This window comes from Notamacropus eugenii, chromosome 6, assembly GCF_028372415.1.
Source record: "Notamacropus eugenii isolate mMacEug1 chromosome 6, mMacEug1.pri_v2, whole genome shotgun sequence".
NCBI classification, from domain to species: Eukaryota; Metazoa; Chordata; class Mammalia; order Diprotodontia; family Macropodidae; genus Notamacropus; species Notamacropus eugenii.
In genome coordinates, this window is record NC_092877.1 from 7,136,332 (window position 1) to 7,155,881 (window position 19,550).

Sequence of the window (19,550 nt, forward strand, 5' to 3'; positions counted from 1 at the left end):
CTAACTTCTCTCCACTTTACATGGGAAGAACTCTATAATACTTCTTGCTTTAATAAGACTAGCTAGCATTTACACAGTGCTTTAAGATTCGAAAAGCACTTTACAAATATTATCTCCTTTGATCTTCGGCTGAGAGGGAGGTGCTATGATAATCCTCATTATGCACATGAAGAAACTGAGGCTACAACTTGCCCAGGCTCCTGAAGATAATTAGTGCCTGAGACCAGATAGGAACTCAAGTCTTCCAGACTTTTATCCACTCAACCACCCACTTATCTGATACATATCCTATAGAAAACTTGGTCAGAAAGTCATTTTCTACAAAACATACTCTTTTTGCCAGTTAATAGAGTATATAATTGGAGAGAATTCCATAGGGGAAGAAAGGTCAACCGACAGAATTCAAAACTTAAAACATAAGAAATTTTTACGTGCAGCAAAATAGGAGAGCTCGGTGAGTTCTAAATACCAAGTGAAGCACCCAAAGAAAGAATTCTAGGAGAGCCCAGTTTTAAGTCATTTTTAGGTGTGTTACTGAGCTGAAGAAGACCAAGTGTGCAGCATGTGCGCTGTCTGTGCTGTTTCAAAGGAAGCCCCTCTTTTATGTTTCACAATACTGACACTCTCTCAATCAGTTTCCCATTCATCTCATCATCTTTGTAGGATTCCTAAGCTTTTTAGATATTTATTTTTTACTTTTGAAAAGTAACTTGAAGTGAAGTATACAATTTGAATTACTTTCAAAATGTTCTAATAGTGAAATAAACACTTAATTTGGTGTGGTGATGGAGTTAACGTCTCACGGCCCTCAGCCTCAAGGCAGGCTGCATATTATTGTCCAAATCTTTTGCCTAGGCTGGGCTCCCTCCAGTCTCTCCCCAGTCCGTGGTTCATTCCTCAGATGATGGGAACTCTTCCATGACGAGGTACCTTTTAACTCAACACTCCTAGATCACTTCCTCTCTTACAGGGGTATTTACAATGCCTAACAGAGTTATCTTGTAATTTCATACTCAGCTGCCTCCTATTATATGATATAATCCAGTCTAAAAATTTCTAAGTTCAAGGTATCAAGGTCTTTAAAAAGAATTTATGCCCTATCTTTTCAATTCCATAAATTCAAAATTCCACCAAACAAATTTATTTAAACCAGGGGTGAGGAACTGATGGCCTTCTAGGTCTTCAGGTTTGGCCTTTTGACTGAGTCCAAGTTTTACAGAACAGATCCTTTTATTAAGGGGATTTGTTCTGTGAAGTTTGGATTCGGTCAAAGGGCCAAACTCGAGGATATAGAGGGCCACATGCGGCCTTGAGACCACCCCTGATTTAAACCAACAGACTTCTATTTACCCTACAGGGGTATATTAAGATTAGCTCCTGAAAACTGCCCCACTAACAACCCCATAAAAACACAAAGCAGCAGCAGTAGTGGTGAAAGCTATACCAAGTAAGATCAGTGGATTTGCCTAAGCCAGCAAAGGACAGAGCCACCAAGGGGACAGGCTTCTTCTCCTTCAATCCTGACCGTGGTACTTACTGGGTAGAGGCTCTCACTGAAGATTCACAGACCATTAGCACAGAAGGAGACCTGAGCACACAGAAATGAAGGACCTAAGGCATCACTCCCTGTTAACTGGGTTTTTCTCATTCCCAGATCATGCCAATTTTGAATCTGGAGCTATCAGAAAATTTAACAATTACTACCGACCATTCCCCAATTCAGAAGCCAATCTGGGCTGCAAGATAAAACTTTCCATATGAGATGAAATAAAATGATTCATCACTCACCATTTGGAAGCCAATGATTATGTGCATGTGTGTGTGTATAAGAAATATTATTACATTTTTGGGAACCTTACCATTAATTACCAGTAATTAACAGGAACAAAGTAAGCTCTGTTTACCTGACATCCCCTTGCCATAATATGAAATTCTATTTAACATGTGTGCCTGATAAAAATGAAATTGATCTCCCATTCACATCTATACAGTATATCGACAATAATGTGCCAAACAGAGCTCAAGCTTTTGCAAAAACAAATACAGAAGCAGGAGGTAAAGACACTGCTTTTCTAACAGCTCTTTTCTTTTCCAGCTCGGTCTCCCCAAGTGTTTCACATTCCACAACAACCAAATCCATAATAAAGTAGCCCATTCAGAAGCCAACAGGCCTTGGGAGGGAGGCCAGCGATCTGAGGATGTGCTGGGGATGTGCTCCTCCAAGGGAGAGTGCGTGTGGTTTGACTGCCCTCTACAGATCAGTGACTTTCCCACTTTGGGGCTGGGAGCCTCTTTTTAGCCAGATTGTTGCTGGCAGGTAGAGGGTTCAGAGAGGTCCCTGCTGCTTTCCAGAGTATGCAGTACCCCCATGAAGGGCAGTGCTCAGTTTCTAAATTCAAACACAACATTTCTTAACTCTTACAACCACCCCTTGAGAAGCTGTAAGAGAAATCTTGACTGAAGCCAATAAACTCTAGTCTCAGTCTGTCACAAAGACTTTGAGCAAGTCACCCCAGCCAGGGTCAATTTTCCTTATCTATAAAATGGGGGAGCAGGACTAGCTGCCTTCTAAGTTCGGTTCCAGCTCAAGGTCTTGAGTTAATGTATATTTATGAATCAATATACATTCTCTCATTAAACATTCCTAAGTGCTTATGTGCCATGTACTGTGGGTGGTCCTAAGGAGAAGACAATGACAATGGAGAGGCTGAGAAGTGTTCTGGGGCCATTTTGAATAGCCCCACGTACGGATTCAAATAGAGAATGGAATAAAAACTGGTGGAGAGCTGCAATAAAAACCTCACTCCCTAGAATGCAAGAGGAAAATGGGTTCCAATGAATTCAGGTATAATAATAATAACAGCAGCAGCAGCAGCAGCACTGATGGGCAGCTAGATGGCACAGTGCATTGAGTGCCAGGCCTGAAGTCAAGAAGATTCACCTTCATGTGTTCAAATCTGGCCTCAGACACTTAATGGGTGACCCTGGGCAAGTCATTTCATCCTATTTGCTTCAGTTTCCTCGTGTGTAAGATGAGCTAGAGAAGGAAATGGCAAACTTCTCCAGGATCTTTGGGTCATGAAAAGTGGGACAGGCCTACAATGAATGAACAGCAAGCTAGCACTGATGTAGTGTTTTAAGGTTTGCAAAGCTGTCTCACAACAACTGTGAAAGAGGCATTCATCCCCATTTTACTGATGAAGAAATCAAGGCACAGAAAGACAACAGGGTTAAGTGACTTTCCCTGGGTCACACAGCTGGAAAGTATCTAAACAACATTCAAACTCAGGTCTTCTTGACTCCAAGTCCTGTTCTCTATCCAATGTGCCACCTGGCTACCTCCCATTTTAACCTTTTGAACCCTAGATTTTAAAAATCTTTCTAAAATTTTACTAACTTGGTAAATCAAGGATAGTGAGTTTAACTGAAAATTTATCAGATTACTGAAGATCTTGAGTGGTTTCTGAGTCATCATTTGGAGCCTTAACAATCATCATACAGAACTGAAGATATCAGTGGAGAAGTTAAAAATCTGATTAAATCCATGTTGACCCCTAAAAGTTGCTCTTCTGAATAAATCCCTGACACATCATTTTTTTAAAAATAAGGCAGATTGATAAATGATAAGTAATCCATGGCCCTTTTCCTCAAGGCAGGTGAGCTAATACTCTCCCTTTACATTATTTCCAGGAAGTGAGACTGCAGTACCTACCTGCTTATTTTATACAATATGGCTAGATGCACAGAAGGTGGAGGAGAACAGAAATTTCATCCCTTGAGAGGGGCCAATCGGGGTTACAGGGTGGGAGTAGGGGGGCCTTTTTCAAGTTGCTATCCCCTCCTCAGATACTGCCCTCTAAAAGCCTAATGGTTCCAGGGGCACAAATATAATCCTGGATCTCCAAAGGCAACAGCAGAGAAGCCAAGCTTTGGCTTCTACAAGCAAGGAGGGTGCTATGTATAGACTCAGTGCAACTGCACGCCCATTGTCCAAGGGTCAACTGGGCTTGGCTCAGCAAAGACCTTCAGCCAAGGGCTAGCCACGACATAATACATGTTTTTTCAGCAATGACAACTTATCAAGCCATCTACTAAGGTATGAGGGGCACAACGGAGGAAGAATTCACAAAGGTGAAATTAGAGTTCTTTTAAACAGTGAAGTCAGTATCCTTCTTTATAAGAACAGGCATCGATGTTGTAGAGATGGGGGACCATGGGTGTGGAATTCTGTATAAGTTCCTGGATACTGTCAATGTGTTGGCTGATCTGGCTGAACTGCATTTTTCTTTCTTTTAAAATTTTTGTTACAAGGTAAAACTCATTGGTTAGAGGAGGGAAAAAGGGAGAGACAGGAAGAAATAACTGTGACATTAAAACAAAAGGCATTCACTAAAAAAGAAAAAGAAAAATGGGGAGGGTAAAGCATAGGAAGGCCGTTACTTATTATATGATCATGGTCAAGGAGGCCCAGGAAACACAGCCAATCTGTAACAACGTTCAAGGGTATTCAATAAGAAAATAATAACAAAAACAAGTGCCTGGAAACCATGGCAGCATGTCTGCCCCCTCCAGGCCTGGCTGAGCCCCACATGTCAGTCCTAGCCACAAAGGGATGTTGAGTATGCAGTGGGCCCAAGGAATCCAAACTGACCCTGAAGCAACAGTTTCCTATCCCCAGTTTTTTCAGTCTCTTTAATTGGATGAGCTTTGAGACATTAGCCCCTGATTTCTGCACAGGTTATCTGTGGGGGTTACTTTTGGAAGGAAAAGAGAAACAGGGGAAAGGGCTGGGTTTGGGGTCAGAACACTTGGGTCCAAGGATCCAGCCTCTGACCCTTTACTGGTTATGAGGCCTCAGGCAAGTTACTTCCCCTCTGAGCCTTCTCCCCCTCCACTCCACCCACAGCATGATACAGAATGCATTGACCTTAAGATTACTGAGGCGTTGTGGTGGCCCAGTGAATAGACAGAGCGCCTGGCCTAGAATCAGGGGTTCAAATCTGGTCTCATTTAACCAGCTGTGGGACCCTGCACAAGTCACTTTACCTTTGCTGCCTCAGTTTCTTCTTCTGTAACACCACCTCCCAGGGTCGTTGTAAGGATCAAATGAGACAATCATGGTAAAGTGCTTTGCAAACTCTTGGTATGTAAAAGGTGACGATTATTCTTGTCCCGGTGGCTACAATGACAACTACTACTAACCCTTTTCCTTTTTTCTTCCTCCTCCTCCTTCCTTCTGCAGGACAGAGGTAGAGGTGCTTCCTCCACTGGTACAGATTTCAATCTGCTCCTTCTTTAGTCCATCATCTTCAGGAATTGCTGAGTCTCCCTGCAGTGGTGGGCCTTTCTGATACTTGTTGGCAAGTCCTGAGATAAGATTTACATTCTGCTGACAGAGCCCAACCAAACCTCCTTGAATGTCAGCATGCACTCATCTGACAGAGCCAACGCAAACCTGGAGTCATAGAATCACAGACTCTAAGTGCCAGAAGGGGCCTCCAAGGTCTTCTACTGTACACAGCTGCACTGAGGGATCATCTAGCCCCCACCTGAAGCCCTGTAGCAAAGAGGGTACCCACACCTCATAAGCTGGCCTATTCCTCTGGGGAGCTCCCATTGTCAGTGACCCTTTCCTGACACCAAACCAAAGTATGCCTCTTTGTGACTTCCACCCACAGGTTCTAGTTCTGCCTTGCATGAAGCATTCTCCAATCTCCTCACAACCTGATCTCCTGCTTCTACGTGTATTCTAGCTTCTCTCTTTCCTAGATAAACAGAGAGATAGAGAAATAGAAAAATAAAAACAGCAGACATTTTTTTAAACCCTTACTGCGTATCAGGCCCTGTGCTAAGTGCTAGGGAGACTAGAAAAAAAGAAGAAAGTCAGTCAGTCCCTGCCTTGGGGTTACATTCTAATGGGGTGAAGTTCACACATCAAGAAGAGGGGAAGAGCTGGAGGAGGGTGGCATATGCTCAGTGGCATGGCTAAAGAAGTCCTTGAAGTACCTAGGACTGAGCAAGGTAAGGCTAAAGCTGGCCTACAAAAGTCCTCAGTGACTCCCTGGGTGGAATTTCATTCTCAGGTGGAGGAGGAGAGATGAGGGGCCCAACTGGAAGACCGACAGCATTTCCTAAAATATGATGCCCAGAAGTGGACGCAATCCTTCAGATGTAGTCCAACCCAAGGAGGGAATAGTGGAACTTCCCATGACTCCTATAGTCTCAAAATTGAAGGTAGTCCCAGGAAGATTTTTCCATCTTCCATGCTGTCTAGCTGTGCCTCTATGATCTTGTAATCATTCAGCTTCTTCCCTCATAGACTCTTGTAGGGTGAGAACTTGGGAAAATTGGAAGAAATGGTATTTGTTATTGTTATTATATTCAAGACAGAATAACAGCTTAGACTCGATGGTCTCCGAGGTTCCCCTCCAAAACCAGGGTTCTATTCACAAAGCAGATTTTCAGAAGAAAAGTGCAAAATTGTACATTTAATCCTATTCAATTTCATCTTATTCATTTTGCCCAATAATCCTAACCTCTCAAGATCTTTTATGCATATGCCATTCACTTTTCCTCCCAATTTTATGTCATTTACAAATTTGATAAGCATGCCATCTATGCCTCTATTCAAGTCACTGATAAAATTAATTGAGCAGCAATCGAGGCCAAGGACAGATGTCAAGGGGATTCAATTAGAGGCATCCCTTCAAGCTGACATTCGTCCTTTTGGGTCCAGTCATTCAACCAGTTCCCAAGCCATCTAACTATACTAACATCTAGCCTAGTTGTATCCACAAGCACAGCGTGAGAAAGCTCAGCATCCCTCAACTAACCAATCAATCTACTCCCCCTTCCTACTATGTTCTCAATATCTGCCCAGCAGTATTAGCAAGCTCACTGGTTTCTCATTTTCCCACTTCACTCTTCCCTTTTCTTGAAAACAGAGCTATCTGCCTTCTTCTCTTCTTCTGTTTCTTTCCAAAGAATCTTTCCAGATGATTGCCAGCCATGCCTGCTGGCCTTTCCTCATGATGGCATTGGTCCAGGTGGGACAATCTGAACTCACGGAGAGTGGCCAGTGCTGCCTTACTTCTTCACTTGTCTTGGGTTTTCAATCTCTGCTAATTTTTTTTTGCCCTATTCTTCCTAATCCAAATCTTCTTACTGGAAAAAACACAGAAGCCAAGAAGGAGCTTATCTGAGTTTTCTCAGTGTCTCCCATGATCATCCCTCTTACTGCTGCCCACAATGCATTAGGAAAGGTCTAACGTAGACATCAACTTGTTATCAGATCCCATGGTATGTCCACTCTTTTAGCTATAACAACATTTCCTTAAGAGCTCTTGTACAACATGGTGTTTCCAATTGCACATCAAAATCATTCAGTTATGGTATGTAAATCTAACGGAATGTTATGAAATTATGAAACAGATGGACTCAGAGAGAATTAAAGCAGAGTGAAGTGAGTGGAACCAGAACTTACACAATGACAGCACTGGAAAGGAAAACAATCCTGACAGATGTAAGAACTCTGTGACAACCAACCACAATTCAAAGGCAATGATGATGAAGCACGCTACCTACCTCCTACAGCAAGGGGATGGATGCAAGATGCAAGAGGCAAGGTGTGACATATTTTCAGACATGACTAACGTGTGGAATTTTTTTTTGTTTGATAGGTTATTTTATTTTTCACAAAGAAGGGTGTGTATGGTTTTTTTTTTAATTGCAGGGAGGATGGGAAGTGGAGTGAGGATGTCCAAAAAAAAAAAAAAGGATCATTGAAGCATTTTTAAAAACCTACAGATGAGAACAAAAGGAGGACAGGAGGGAGGTATAGACAAGCAGTATAGCTTTAAAACATACTGAATTTATTGCATATTTTTTAAAAGGACAAACTTTGTAATTTAGATGAGAAATTTCATGTACAAGCCTCATTCTGTTCTTCATATTTGTAAATGTTAGGGTTAATTAGTATTTGTCAGGTATAATAGTATGGCCTAAATATCTACACAGGAAAAACTGAGTGGATGAAGAGTAGCTATTGTCCAGATTTAAAAACACAGTTAGGCAGGCAACCTATAGAGCTTGCCCACCAGTATATTTACACTGGACAGACACTGAAAATGGAGGAATGGAGACCAGGACAAAAGAGGAAGGGAGCAGAATGGATTGTCTATGGGAAATGGCAGAACTCCTTTAATGATCCCAAACTTCTCTCTTAAATCCAGGCTCATCTTTTTATTACCAGTATGACTGCAAGTCATGGAATACTATGGTCTCTGAAGAATTAAAATTGTGCATCACTGAAAAAAGCATGGAGAGACAATTTATGGTGAGGGTGAGCAAAAAGGAACACAAAATGAACTACAAAGAACAACCAGATGCCACAAATATACAAAAACAGAGAAGAAGGTGAACTGTTTATGAGTTTATCAGCCCACGGGCTCCACTGCTAGCCACAAAACGTCAAGCAGAAGAAAAGCCCCCTCTACATAAGGTGATCTCCTCCAAGTGAACTTATGGAAGGGAAAGGATAAGAATCACACGAGACAGGCAGGCATGGACAGGTGATGGATCTCCATCTTGGAGGGGGAATATCTATGTCAAATAGAACCCAGATCCATTTGAGTACCACTGTTATATCACAATTACTAAAAAAGGAGACTAATAACCAGGGTAGAGCCAATGTGACTGGGTAGTTACTGGGCAGTCACTCAGGACCTAATCGATGTGTCCTTTGGAAGAAGTAAAATTTTAGCTGCCACCACAGGTCCCACCCTCAGAAGCTCTTCCCAGGTACTTCTGCTCCAGTCCACTTCCCATCAAAGCTCCAGCTTGATCTCCAAAGGACTTTTGCACTGGTACCCAACAACATCTAAGCCAAAGGGTCTTAAACTTTTCTGTGTCACAGACCCCTTTGGCAGTCTGGTGAAACAAATACATCCCTTCTCAGAATAATAGGGTTTTTTTAACTGATAATTGATGGAAATGTTAAATTTCAATTAGAAGTTAGTGATTTTTTTTTCCCCATCCAAGTTCACAGACCCTCTGAAACCTGTCTACAGACCCTAGTTTAAAAATTCCTAATCTAAGCTCTCTTAAGGGTAGTTTCTTTCATGGGGAAGAAAGGTATAGGCCAACAGATTCTAGTAAACAGTAGAAATTACACCATTCACTTGCTATGGATTTTCAGTGACCTACCATAGAGAAGAGCCAAAGGTTACCTACCTGTCTCTGGGAACATCCAGGGCTGTATTATAATCTGGAGGTTCCCCAGGCAACATGTTGAACAACAGCTGATTTGTGCCTCGATCCCACCTATTAAAAAAAAGAGGCAGGAGATTTTGAATGTTAATTAGTAGGAAGCAAAGAGTTACCAATAGCACCATGGCCCCAGCCCAAAAAGGGACTCAGTAATGAGCAGAGTTCATTCTGGGAATCCCACCATCCCAGGAGGTGTCTTTCAGGTGCCCTCAAGCACACATGTATATGAAGAAAGTCTCCTTTAAGACACTCAGGTTTTACCTGCAGTTCACATCCTTGCTTGCTCCTAGACTATACAAAGTGATGTGTACAAGGGCTAGGCTGGTCTGATTGGTACAGAGTCAGCACTTAACAAATGCTTCTCCAAAGAAAAGAAAGGAGTCACTGAGGGCATTTTCCCAAATGCACAGGAGAGGACAGAAGGAAAGAGAGCCAAGGAGGACAGCTCAGAAACATACAGAAATGATATGCTTCTTAAAAAGCATGCTGTATAATAAAGATGTGTAATTGCCCATAAAAAAGTAGAAAGCCTGGCTTCAGTTGGCCACTCCCACAGCATAAATAGTACATGGTCCACTTGTCATGACTGTCTCCTTCCAGCTACTTCCAAAAAGCTGCTGCTTCCAACCACAAGGGTTAAGGGCAAGCACCAGCCCTTTCTCTGCTCATGAGTCATCAGGCAGTAGCACTCCCCATCTCCCTTGGGTAGGGGAGATGCAGAGAGTTGACTGCCGTCAGACATCAACCAGCCCAAACCCAAAACCTGCAACAGGATGATGAGGGAGCATCCAGCTAACCCCATGGTCCCTGGTCCTTCACACTTCAAGAGGCAATACCCAGAGATAAGGACTGGAAAAGGGCCTGAACCTGGGGTAAAGAGATTTAGGTGGGAGTCATAGATTTATTATTTCTAGGAGCTAGGCCAAGTACCTGGCAAGTTGAGCTAATGCCTGAGCCGTCTCCTTAATGCGCAGCGTCTTCTGGTTGAGCACATCTATAGATGGCACAAAGAGGCAGGCCCGGTTGATGTCATCTGTGTAGAAATCACTGTCGGAAATGGCTGTGAGCAGATCATTGTACTCCCGGGAAATGGGGTTGCTGACTGGTACCCCAGAGTCATCGACGTACTTTTTCAATGAGTAAATATACACTTTGATTTTGTTCTTTGGGTTGAAACCACAGCGGTAGACGTCAAAGCAGGTATGCATTCGGCAGCTGAGGTCTCCCCGCTCTGGGATGGGACTGTCAGCAGGCAGCTTGACTACTGGCACATCGTGGACACTGCGCTTCTCCACTGCCCAGTCACTTGAAGACTCAATGGAATGGGGCCAAAACTGGAAAACGCCAGTGGCAATGAGGCCTAGTAAAACAACTGAGAAGAGGGTGATATAGTAGAGACGGTGCTTTGTCTTCATTCTTGGGATGAGGGCAGGACCCCGGATGTTGTACTTGACCGACGCACACATACTGACTCCGACAGCCTCTTCCTCGCACTCCTGGAAGCCAAAAACAAGAACAAAAATGAGCAAATGCATGAGAACACTGAAGAGACTGAACAGGGCACTCAGCTTCTCAGAAGCCCACATCTATCTTTGAAGTTGTTGAAATAAACAGAATTTGAGATTCAGCTTGTAAAAAGGACTGTAAAAAAAAAAAAACGTGCTTTTGAGGTAAATTTGGGGGCTTTGATATGCAGGTAAATAGAAAATGAATAAAATACAGTCACTTTTTTATCCCACAGTCTAGTGAAAAGAGCCCTCGACATGTATAGAAGACCTTGCTTAGCTATGTGTCCTTTGAGCACCACAGAATCACAGAATTTTGAGCAGGAAAGAACCTTGGTAATCAAAATCCCTCATTTTATAGGAAAGAAAACTGAGTCTGGGAAAGGTGGAGTGACTCTCCCTTCACCCCCCAAGGAGTAAAGGGAAGAGCCAGGATTCAGGGTCAGGTTCTTTGATTCCACATCTGATCATCTTTCCATCATTCCACTTGCCCTGGTTTCTTTACGTCAGATAGGAAGGGCGATACTAAGCTACATCCCTTCACAATATGGTTCTAAAGACCAAATGAGGGAATGTGTGAGAAGGGATATATCATTCTCCTTCCTCACCTTTCACAAACTGGGACCTCCTTGGACAAAGAGATTAGAGGCTATTGCTAAGGGGTGTTCCTTCTCAGCAACTGAAATACATTTTCAGAGTTTATAACAAAGGAACCCTGGCCTGCCCTGAAGAGTAATAAGTAATAAAATCATTGCCCAGAGCAGGAAGCAGAAAGACCCTTTAATTGCCCACTGAAATCTTTTTTAAGGTAGAAGCTGACCCTCACTTCCTCCCTGATTACAGTTTATTCATCAGAAAGAAATCTCCTGCCTAACACATGCAGGGCAAGAAGGCTAACAATAAGTACAGTTCATATTTATATGAATAGCCAACATTTATGTAACTCTTACCAGCCAGGCACGGCGCTAGTGCTAACGTTTACAAATGTTCTCTGATTGGATCCTCCCAACAAGGCTGAGAGTACGGGTGCTATTATTATCTTCTTTTTACACTTGAGGCAGATGACGTGACTTGCGCAGGGTCACATGGGGTCTAAGACCAGACTTGAAGTCAGGTCTTCCTAACTGCAGACCCAGAGCTCCATGCACTGGGACAATCTAGTCCACTGAGATTTACAAGGATGTTCTATGACTCTGGGGAGAGAACCGGGTTCTCTCTTAACTTATGCCGGACTCACTGTATAGGATGTGACTTCTCTATATATTTCATTCTCTTTACACTTACATATGTACATGCTGCCTCCTTGAGAGCAAGGACAGTTTTGCCCTTCATAAATGCAGACTGATTGACTAACATCCCCTTAGTATCTCAATTCACCAGGTTCAAAACTAAATGCCTTCATTTACCTTCCAAATCTCCCTATTTCCATAGAGGGCACCACAATTGTCCTTGTCACTTAAGTTTGTAACCGCAGAGTCATCCTGGGTAGGTTTTTCTTTCCCTCACCCTCCCCACCCCAGACACAATCAGGTCCCAAGTACTGTCCCTTCCACCTCCACCATCACTCTCTCACAGGTATCAAGGCATGTGTCAAATCCTTGCTATCATCTTTATCTAGTCCCCCTCACCAGCTAGATTATCTCAATAGCTTCCCAATGGTTCTCTGTACCTCAATCTCTCCTCTTTCTGATCATGACTTTCTGGTCCCCCTAGGATAAAATACAGCCCCTTAGCCTGGCATCCAGTCAAGGCTCTCCACAATCCAACTCCACCCCAGCTTTCTAGTCTGTTTCATCACTACTCATTATATACTGGACTACCAGCTCTTCCTTCAAGTCCAGCTTCCATCCCCTCCCCCTATGCCCACTGTCTGGGATGCCCTCCCCCATTTCCTCCAGCTCTCATTCTGGACCTAGCTCAGGGGTCAAATCTTCAGTGAAGCCTTTCATGATTCTCCTAGTTACTGGCTCTCTTCAGATCACATTATATTAGGACCTAGGCTCAAATCACAGCTCCACCACTTCGTTTCTGTGTGGCCTTCACCAGTCACTTACCCTCTCTTGGCCTCAGTTTTCTCATCTGTAAAACAAGATGACCATCCACTCCAGCTACAAATCTATGGTCTTAGGAGAGCTTGACAATACCATGAGAACAGCATTCTTCATTTTCCTCAGAAGGGTAGGCTCTCTGTATACCACCCAGCACAGTGCCTCATACCCTTTGAACCCCTCTGGGTCTCAGTAAAATGAAGGTGCTGAATAAGATGAGCCCACCCTGAAATCCTAAAAATCCAATTTAAGAAAATCCTACAGATTGATGTTCATATAACACAGCTCATTAACTGTACCATAGAGTTTCCCTGAAAATTACTTATTAAAGAATATGCGAAGCTGAACTGTTTACATTCCTACATGGAAAGACTATATTTATAACTCTTGAAACATTTCAGTATCTGGGTACTGGGTGGAATTACACACACACACATGCACACACGCACACATACATAGAGACAGAGTGCACAGAGTGAATTGAAGAGGATGGGATCATATCTTAAAAAAAAAATGAAATCAAGCAGTGAGAGAGAAAGATATTGGGAGGAGAAAGGGAGAAATTGAATGGGGCAAATTATCTCTCATAAAAGAGGCAAGCAAAAGACTTATTAGTGGAGGGATAAAGAGGGGAGGTGAGAGAAAAACATGAAGTCTACTCTCATCACATTCCACTAAAGGAAAGAATAAAATGCACACTCATTTTGGTATGAAAACCTATCTCACAATACAGGAAAGTGGGGGATAAGGGGACAAGCAGGGTGGGGGGGATGAAAGAAGGGAGGGCATGGGGAGGAGAGTGCAATTTGAGGTCGACACTCATGGGGAGGGATAGGATCAAAAGAGAATAGAAGTAATGGGGGACAGGATAGGATGGAGGGAAATATAGTTAGTCCTATACAACACAACTATTATGGAAGTCATTTGCAAAACTACACAGATTTGGCCTATATTGAATTGCTTGCCTTCCAAAGGGAAGGGGTGGAGAGGGAGGGAGGTAAAGAAGTTGGAACTCAAAGTGTTAGGATTAACTGTCGAGTAATGTTCTTGCCACTAGGAAATAAGAAATACAGGTAAAGGGGTATAGAAAGCTATCTGGCCCTACAGGACAAAAGAGAAGACGGAGACAAGGGCAGAGAGGGATGATAGAAGAGAGAGCAGATTGGTCATAGGGGCAATTAGAATGATTGGTGTTTGGGGGGGGAGGGGATAAAAGGGGAGAAAATTTGTAACCCAAAATTTTGTGAAAATGAATGTTAAAAGTTAAATAAATAAATTTAATTTAAAAAAAAAAGAATATGCAAGAAGAAAAAAGTACAATAGTCAGCAAATCAACAAGTATTTATTAAGACCTTAATATGTGCCAGGGTCCACTAAGTGCTGGAGAAGCAGAGAAAAGCAGAAGCGGTGTCCCTGACCTCAGGGAGCTCACAGTCTAGTAGGGGAGGCAATATGTAAATAATCGTGTGTACAGAGGATACGGAGAAGTTAGTCAAATGATAGAGTTAGTAGCGGAAAAGGCAAACACAAGCTACAGAGATGGCACCAAAAAAGAGGAGATCAAATCAATACTTTAGGCTAGGAGGATGTGTGCAGAAGGTGCAGCTGTGAGTGCCATTCAGTCTTGGATATGAAAGAGGCCAGACTAAATCAGGCTTCTGTCTTTTCCAGTTCTATCGAGGAGTGTACAAATGAGCAAGATACAGGATGCTGGGCTAATTCTCTGCTCATCTCCTCCACTGGAGTAGAAACGATACTTCCAAAGAGTCAAAGACAATAACTTTCACCAAGACTACTCTCCCCTTGCTGGTACACCACACACACACACACACACACACACCCCTCTCCCTTTCATTCAGTTTCCCAATGGAGGGCAGCCCTGGAGATATGTCCCTCTGCTCCTAACTGATCACTACTGCTAATACCACCCCAGGTGCCCTGGTTCAAAATGAGAAGAATTTCACAACACCTATCCACTTCATCAAGTGCTATAAACTTCATCGCCTGTTAAACAATCAAACCTGCCCTGACAAAACACAAGAATCACTTGACTAGTTGCCAGGCACTGAGTCACTGGAAAAGTCTGTCATTTGTCCTTGCACTATTGCCTAGATAAAATGAAATGGTCTCTTCCTGGAGTTACTTACTCCAAGAATCTGCCTGAATATTTCCCAAAGGCTTTGGATCATGACATATTTCTTAGTCCAGCGTTTCAAATAACAGCACCTTCTTCCTCCAGCTCCCTATGAAAGAACCAACAGGTCCCTCTGCCCAGTTGTGAGGACACTATTAAAATGTAAGGAAAAGCATGAAAAGTAGGGATGGCTCTGCACACGCTCATTAAAGGTGTGTTCTTTTCACTCCACAATATAAAATACTGGTTTTCAAATCAAAACCTGAATCTTCGTAAGATTGAGGGGATTAGACAAGCACACAAATAAAGGCACGACAATACTTCTAATGTGAAAAGAGGCAGCAAATACCATCTCTAGGAAGACAGGAACGACCTTATGAAACAAGAGTTCTTTCCAGCATTGACTTCAAAAGTAGATCAACTTCACTGCATGCATTCCTTTCAATGTTAAAGCAAGGTAAGAATGAAAGATATGAATCTGATTATTTATAACAGCCCTTGGAATAGGGAAGGAAGTAATCAGCCTCAGGGCAGAAGTCAAGGGAAGTGGGAAATGGAGAAAACTGAACCAAGGACATATTGTAACAACCACAACATAGGGGCTAATGTCGACTGCCTGTGTCTATTGTGATGAACAATCTTTTGTGAAGCTTTCATTAACCATCATTTTAGACAATTTCCTTTAGGCTATCAGAAGTTTAGAGGCCTTTTCCTGGGAGCAGGCAAGATGGCATCTGTGTAAGAGCAACACCTTAAAGACAGAGTCAAGACCTCTGAGTTTGAGTCATGGCTCTACCACCGACTAGCCATGTTACCTTGACTGTAGGCCTCAGGTTCCTCACCTGTAATACAACAGGTGATAGTGTGAACAAGAGCTCACAATTACATAAAATTCTTTAAAGTCTGGAAAGACTTCTGGATTTAGAGCCAGCTTCAAAATCAGGAGGAGCTGAGGTCAAGGACCATGCCTGATACGTATGGTCTGTGTGACCCTGGACAAGTCACTGGACAAGTCACTCAATACTCCAGGCAACTCTCTAAGACTATAAATTGCAGAGAAGGTGCCAATCTGCATTTGTAGAGGGAGTTTCCTTATCCAGGAGTTCCCTGTATCAAGGAAACCACAGGTTCAGTCCTTATTTTCATAGTTTGCAAAATACTTTCCCCAAAACAAATCTGAAGGAGGTTGGTGCGTTACAACATTAGTTGTCGTTGCGTTCGTCCTTTATGGCTGAAGAAAACCATGCCATCAGAGAAATGAAGACATGACTCGCACTTGACTTTGTTTTGAGGGAGGGAGGACTGTGCAGGTCACCAACCTCACTTTCTCCTCCTGAGCCATCTGAGTCCAGTGACCAGATATTTATCAGGATGACTGGAGATGGCCTAGGATGCACTGGGAGACTTTGGTCTTTCAGGCTATACATATATATGTGTATGTATGTGTATATATATATGTGTGTGTGTGTGTGTGTGTGTGTGTATGTATACATATGTATATATTTATATATGTAGGTGTGTATGGGCATATATGTATGTATATATTATATGTGTGTTGGTATGTTTATGCACATGGGTATGTGTGTGTGTATATGTATATATGTACATGTTAAGTGGAGACACTTAGACTCCAAAGGCTAAATGGTTAATTCACCCATCCTACCAGTGGGTGACAAGGCCAGGATTCAAACTTCAGTGTTCTGACTGCAAATCCAGCATGATCTAAATCTTGGCTTTAAAATACTACAGCTCTAAAACTTCCCCAAGTTGATAACCACCCAGTTAATTTGCTTTTAAAAACTGAATTTAGGATCTACAAATTAAGATTAAGCCAGGAATCCTGTTGTTCCAATAAGAGTCAAGATCAAAACTCAGAACCACAGATTTCATGAAGTCCTCAGCAGTCATCTAACCCAATCACCTCTTCTTCCAGATGGAGTAACTGAGAGCCACAGAAATGAAATTATTGTCCCAAAGTCTCAAGGGATAATAGTCTCTCACATCACCAACTGCTTTTTGGACCTCTCTAACTGGATATCCTGCACCCATCTCACATTCAACATGACCAAAAGAGAAAGTCATTCACCACCCCTCACCACAAACTTTTCTATCTTCCAAATTTCCCCAGTGCCCCCAGTTACCTAGTATCTTCCCAGTTACCTAGGCTCCCTATCATGCTGTCATCCTTGATCCTTCACTCACCCTGCATATCCAGTTTGTTGCCAAATCTTACTGTTTCTGCCATCACAACATCTCTCATGTATATCCTCTCATCTCCAGCCACACAGCCTCTTACCTAGTTCAGGCTTTGATCACCTCTAGAAAGATGTCAAAGTATTTTTCCTAAAGTGTAGATCTGCCTAGATCACAGCCTTACTCAGCAAACTCCAGTGGTTCCCTAGTACCTCCAGGATCACAGAGATTGTTCGGCATGTTGCCTGCCTACTATGTGTCAGGCATCACACTAAGTGCAAGATGAAACAAGCATCAAGGTGGGAGGGGCATGAACTACCTGGAACCCTGTTAGGGATGACAGGAAGGGAAAGGTCAAAGTGGCAGCGTGGCTGAGACTGAGAAGGAAACCTTACTAAATCCCTGTGGCAGGCTAAGAGTTTAAGGAAAGACAGGGATGAGATTAAAGGAAACAGATTTGGGGAAAGGAACAGAAGACCAGGAGAGGAGAGAGAGCAAAGGGGAGAGAAATGGAAATGTTTGAGAAAGTGAACAAACTCCGAGCATGCTTGCACTTTAAACAAGAGGGGTGGGTGCTTTTCCAAATATCCAGAGTCAGTCCCCTCCCAAAACCAAGCTGGGGCAGCAGTAGGGCCCCTTTTGTCATCTTTCCTTCCTCTCCCATCGGACTTTCTGCCAGCTCCCTTCCCCTGTCTTTTGGGGCTGAGCTGTAGGAGTAAAAGATAGCTCTTCCTCCATTCTCCTGGTGGGGCACGTCACCCCCTTCCCCACCCCTCATTGGGGGGTCACACTATCATACCCACCGCCATTCTGGGAGAGCCCCTGAGCCCCCTCCCTCATTGGGGGTCACACTATCCCCCCTCCCCTATTCTGGGGGCGCACATTGCCCCTGACCTCCCTCCCTCGTTGGGGGTCACACTATCCCCCCTCCCCCATTCCGGGGGCGCACAGAGCCCCTGAGCCCCCTCCCTCATTGGGGGTCACACTATCCCCCATCCCCCATTCCGGGGGCGCACAGAGCCCCTGAGCCCCCTCCCTCATTGGGGGGTCACACTATCCCCCATCCCCCACTCCGGGGGCGCACAGAGCCCCTGAGCCCCCTCCCTCATTGGGGGTCACACTATCCCCCCTCCCCCACTCCGGGGGCGCACAGAGCCCCTGAGCCCCCTCCCTCATTGGGGGGTCACACTATCCCCCCTCCCCCACTCCGGGGGCGCACAGAGCCCCTGAGCCCCCTCCCTCATTGGGGGTCACACTATCCCCCCTCCCCCACTCCGGGGGCGCACAGAGCCCCTGAGCCCCCTCCCTCATTGGGGGTCACACTATCCCCCCTCCCCCACTCCGGGGGCGCACAGAGCCCCTGAGCCCCCTCCCTCATTGGGGGTCACACTATCCCCCTCCCCCCCGGGGGGCGCCCCGCCCCAGCCCCGGCCGCACCTCCGCCTCAGGCCCCGCGCGGCGCCCCCGGGCTCCCTCACCGCCTCATGCCCCGGTCAGGGACGAGAGGCCGAAGACGCGGGGCTTCGGGCCGCGGTCGCCTCCAGTTCCGGGCCGGCTGAGGAAGAGAGCGGCGGACCGCCTGGGAGGCCCCGCCCCCTGACACTGACAGGCTGCGCGGCGAACTGCGCATGCGGGAGCAAAGATCTTGGGGGCCAGCGGCCCGGGCGGGCGCGCGCCCTCTGGCGGCCCGGAGGTGCCAAGGCGGGTTTCGCTGATCAGAAAGCGAGGTCTGCCCCCTCCTGGAAGGCCGGCAATCCGATCTACGAAACTAACCCTGGAAGACACGATCTGCGCAAGCGCGGAGACAGGTGGCGTCTGTCCCGGATTTCTGTTCTCTGCCTTCCGCGGCCCCTGCCGGGAGGGGGAGGGTCCGGACGGGCGTCACCGCAGGGGGTCCGCAGGCTGGGCGCGGTCTGCGCTTGGGCGCGGGAGCTGGGTACGCGTCTGTGTAATCTGTATTTACGTACGTTTTGTATGCCATGTTCATTGTAGGTTCATACGGGGTTTCATACTGTGTCTCTCGCAGGATTGTACGAATTTCTACACGTTACATATCTAGTGCATATCACGTCTCCGTCTTTGGTGACCGCTGACAAGCGCGGCCCCCTTCTGAGCCCAGGCCCCTTATCTGCGTAGCGGGACCGTAAGGAAGGGATCAGCATCGTCCAGGTCTTGCAGATGAAGGGACTGAGGCAGAGGGAAGCTAAGACTGGCCCGAGGAAGGCTCCTCTCACTCCCACGTCCTCTGGGAGCGCTCTCACCAGGGGTCGGACGATCAGAGGCCGTCTTCTCTACGCAGATCCTTCGTCTGAGGACCTAGCTCAGGGACCACGGCGGAGACTCGGCCTCCCAGCTCCACCCTGAAATGGTACCGTGGGACGGAGCAAAGCCGGAGAGCCTTAG

At 45.0% G+C, this 19,550-nt stretch overlaps 1 protein-coding gene across 2 annotated transcripts in view; it reads right to left on the reverse strand.

The window, feature by feature from the left end:
- Positions 1-18,761, reverse strand: part of EXT2 (exostosin glycosyltransferase 2) — a 187,108-nt gene extending 168,347 nt beyond the window's left edge. The window contains exons 1-3 of one of the 2 annotated variants that reach the window (XM_072618305.1): positions 18,626-18,761; positions 10,198-10,763; positions 9,232-9,321 (exon numbers count right to left, since the gene is read on the reverse strand). In XM_072618305.1, coding sequence (XP_072474406.1) covers positions 9,232-9,321; positions 10,198-10,733 — 626 coding nt within the window. In that variant the 5' untranslated portion in view covers positions 10,734-10,763; positions 18,626-18,761. Of the gene's footprint in view, positions 1-9,231; positions 9,322-10,197; positions 10,764-18,584 lie in introns of both variants that reach the window. The other variant, XM_072618303.1, reaches the window with a different exon arrangement.
- Between the last annotated feature and the right edge of the window lie 789 nt (positions 18,762-19,550).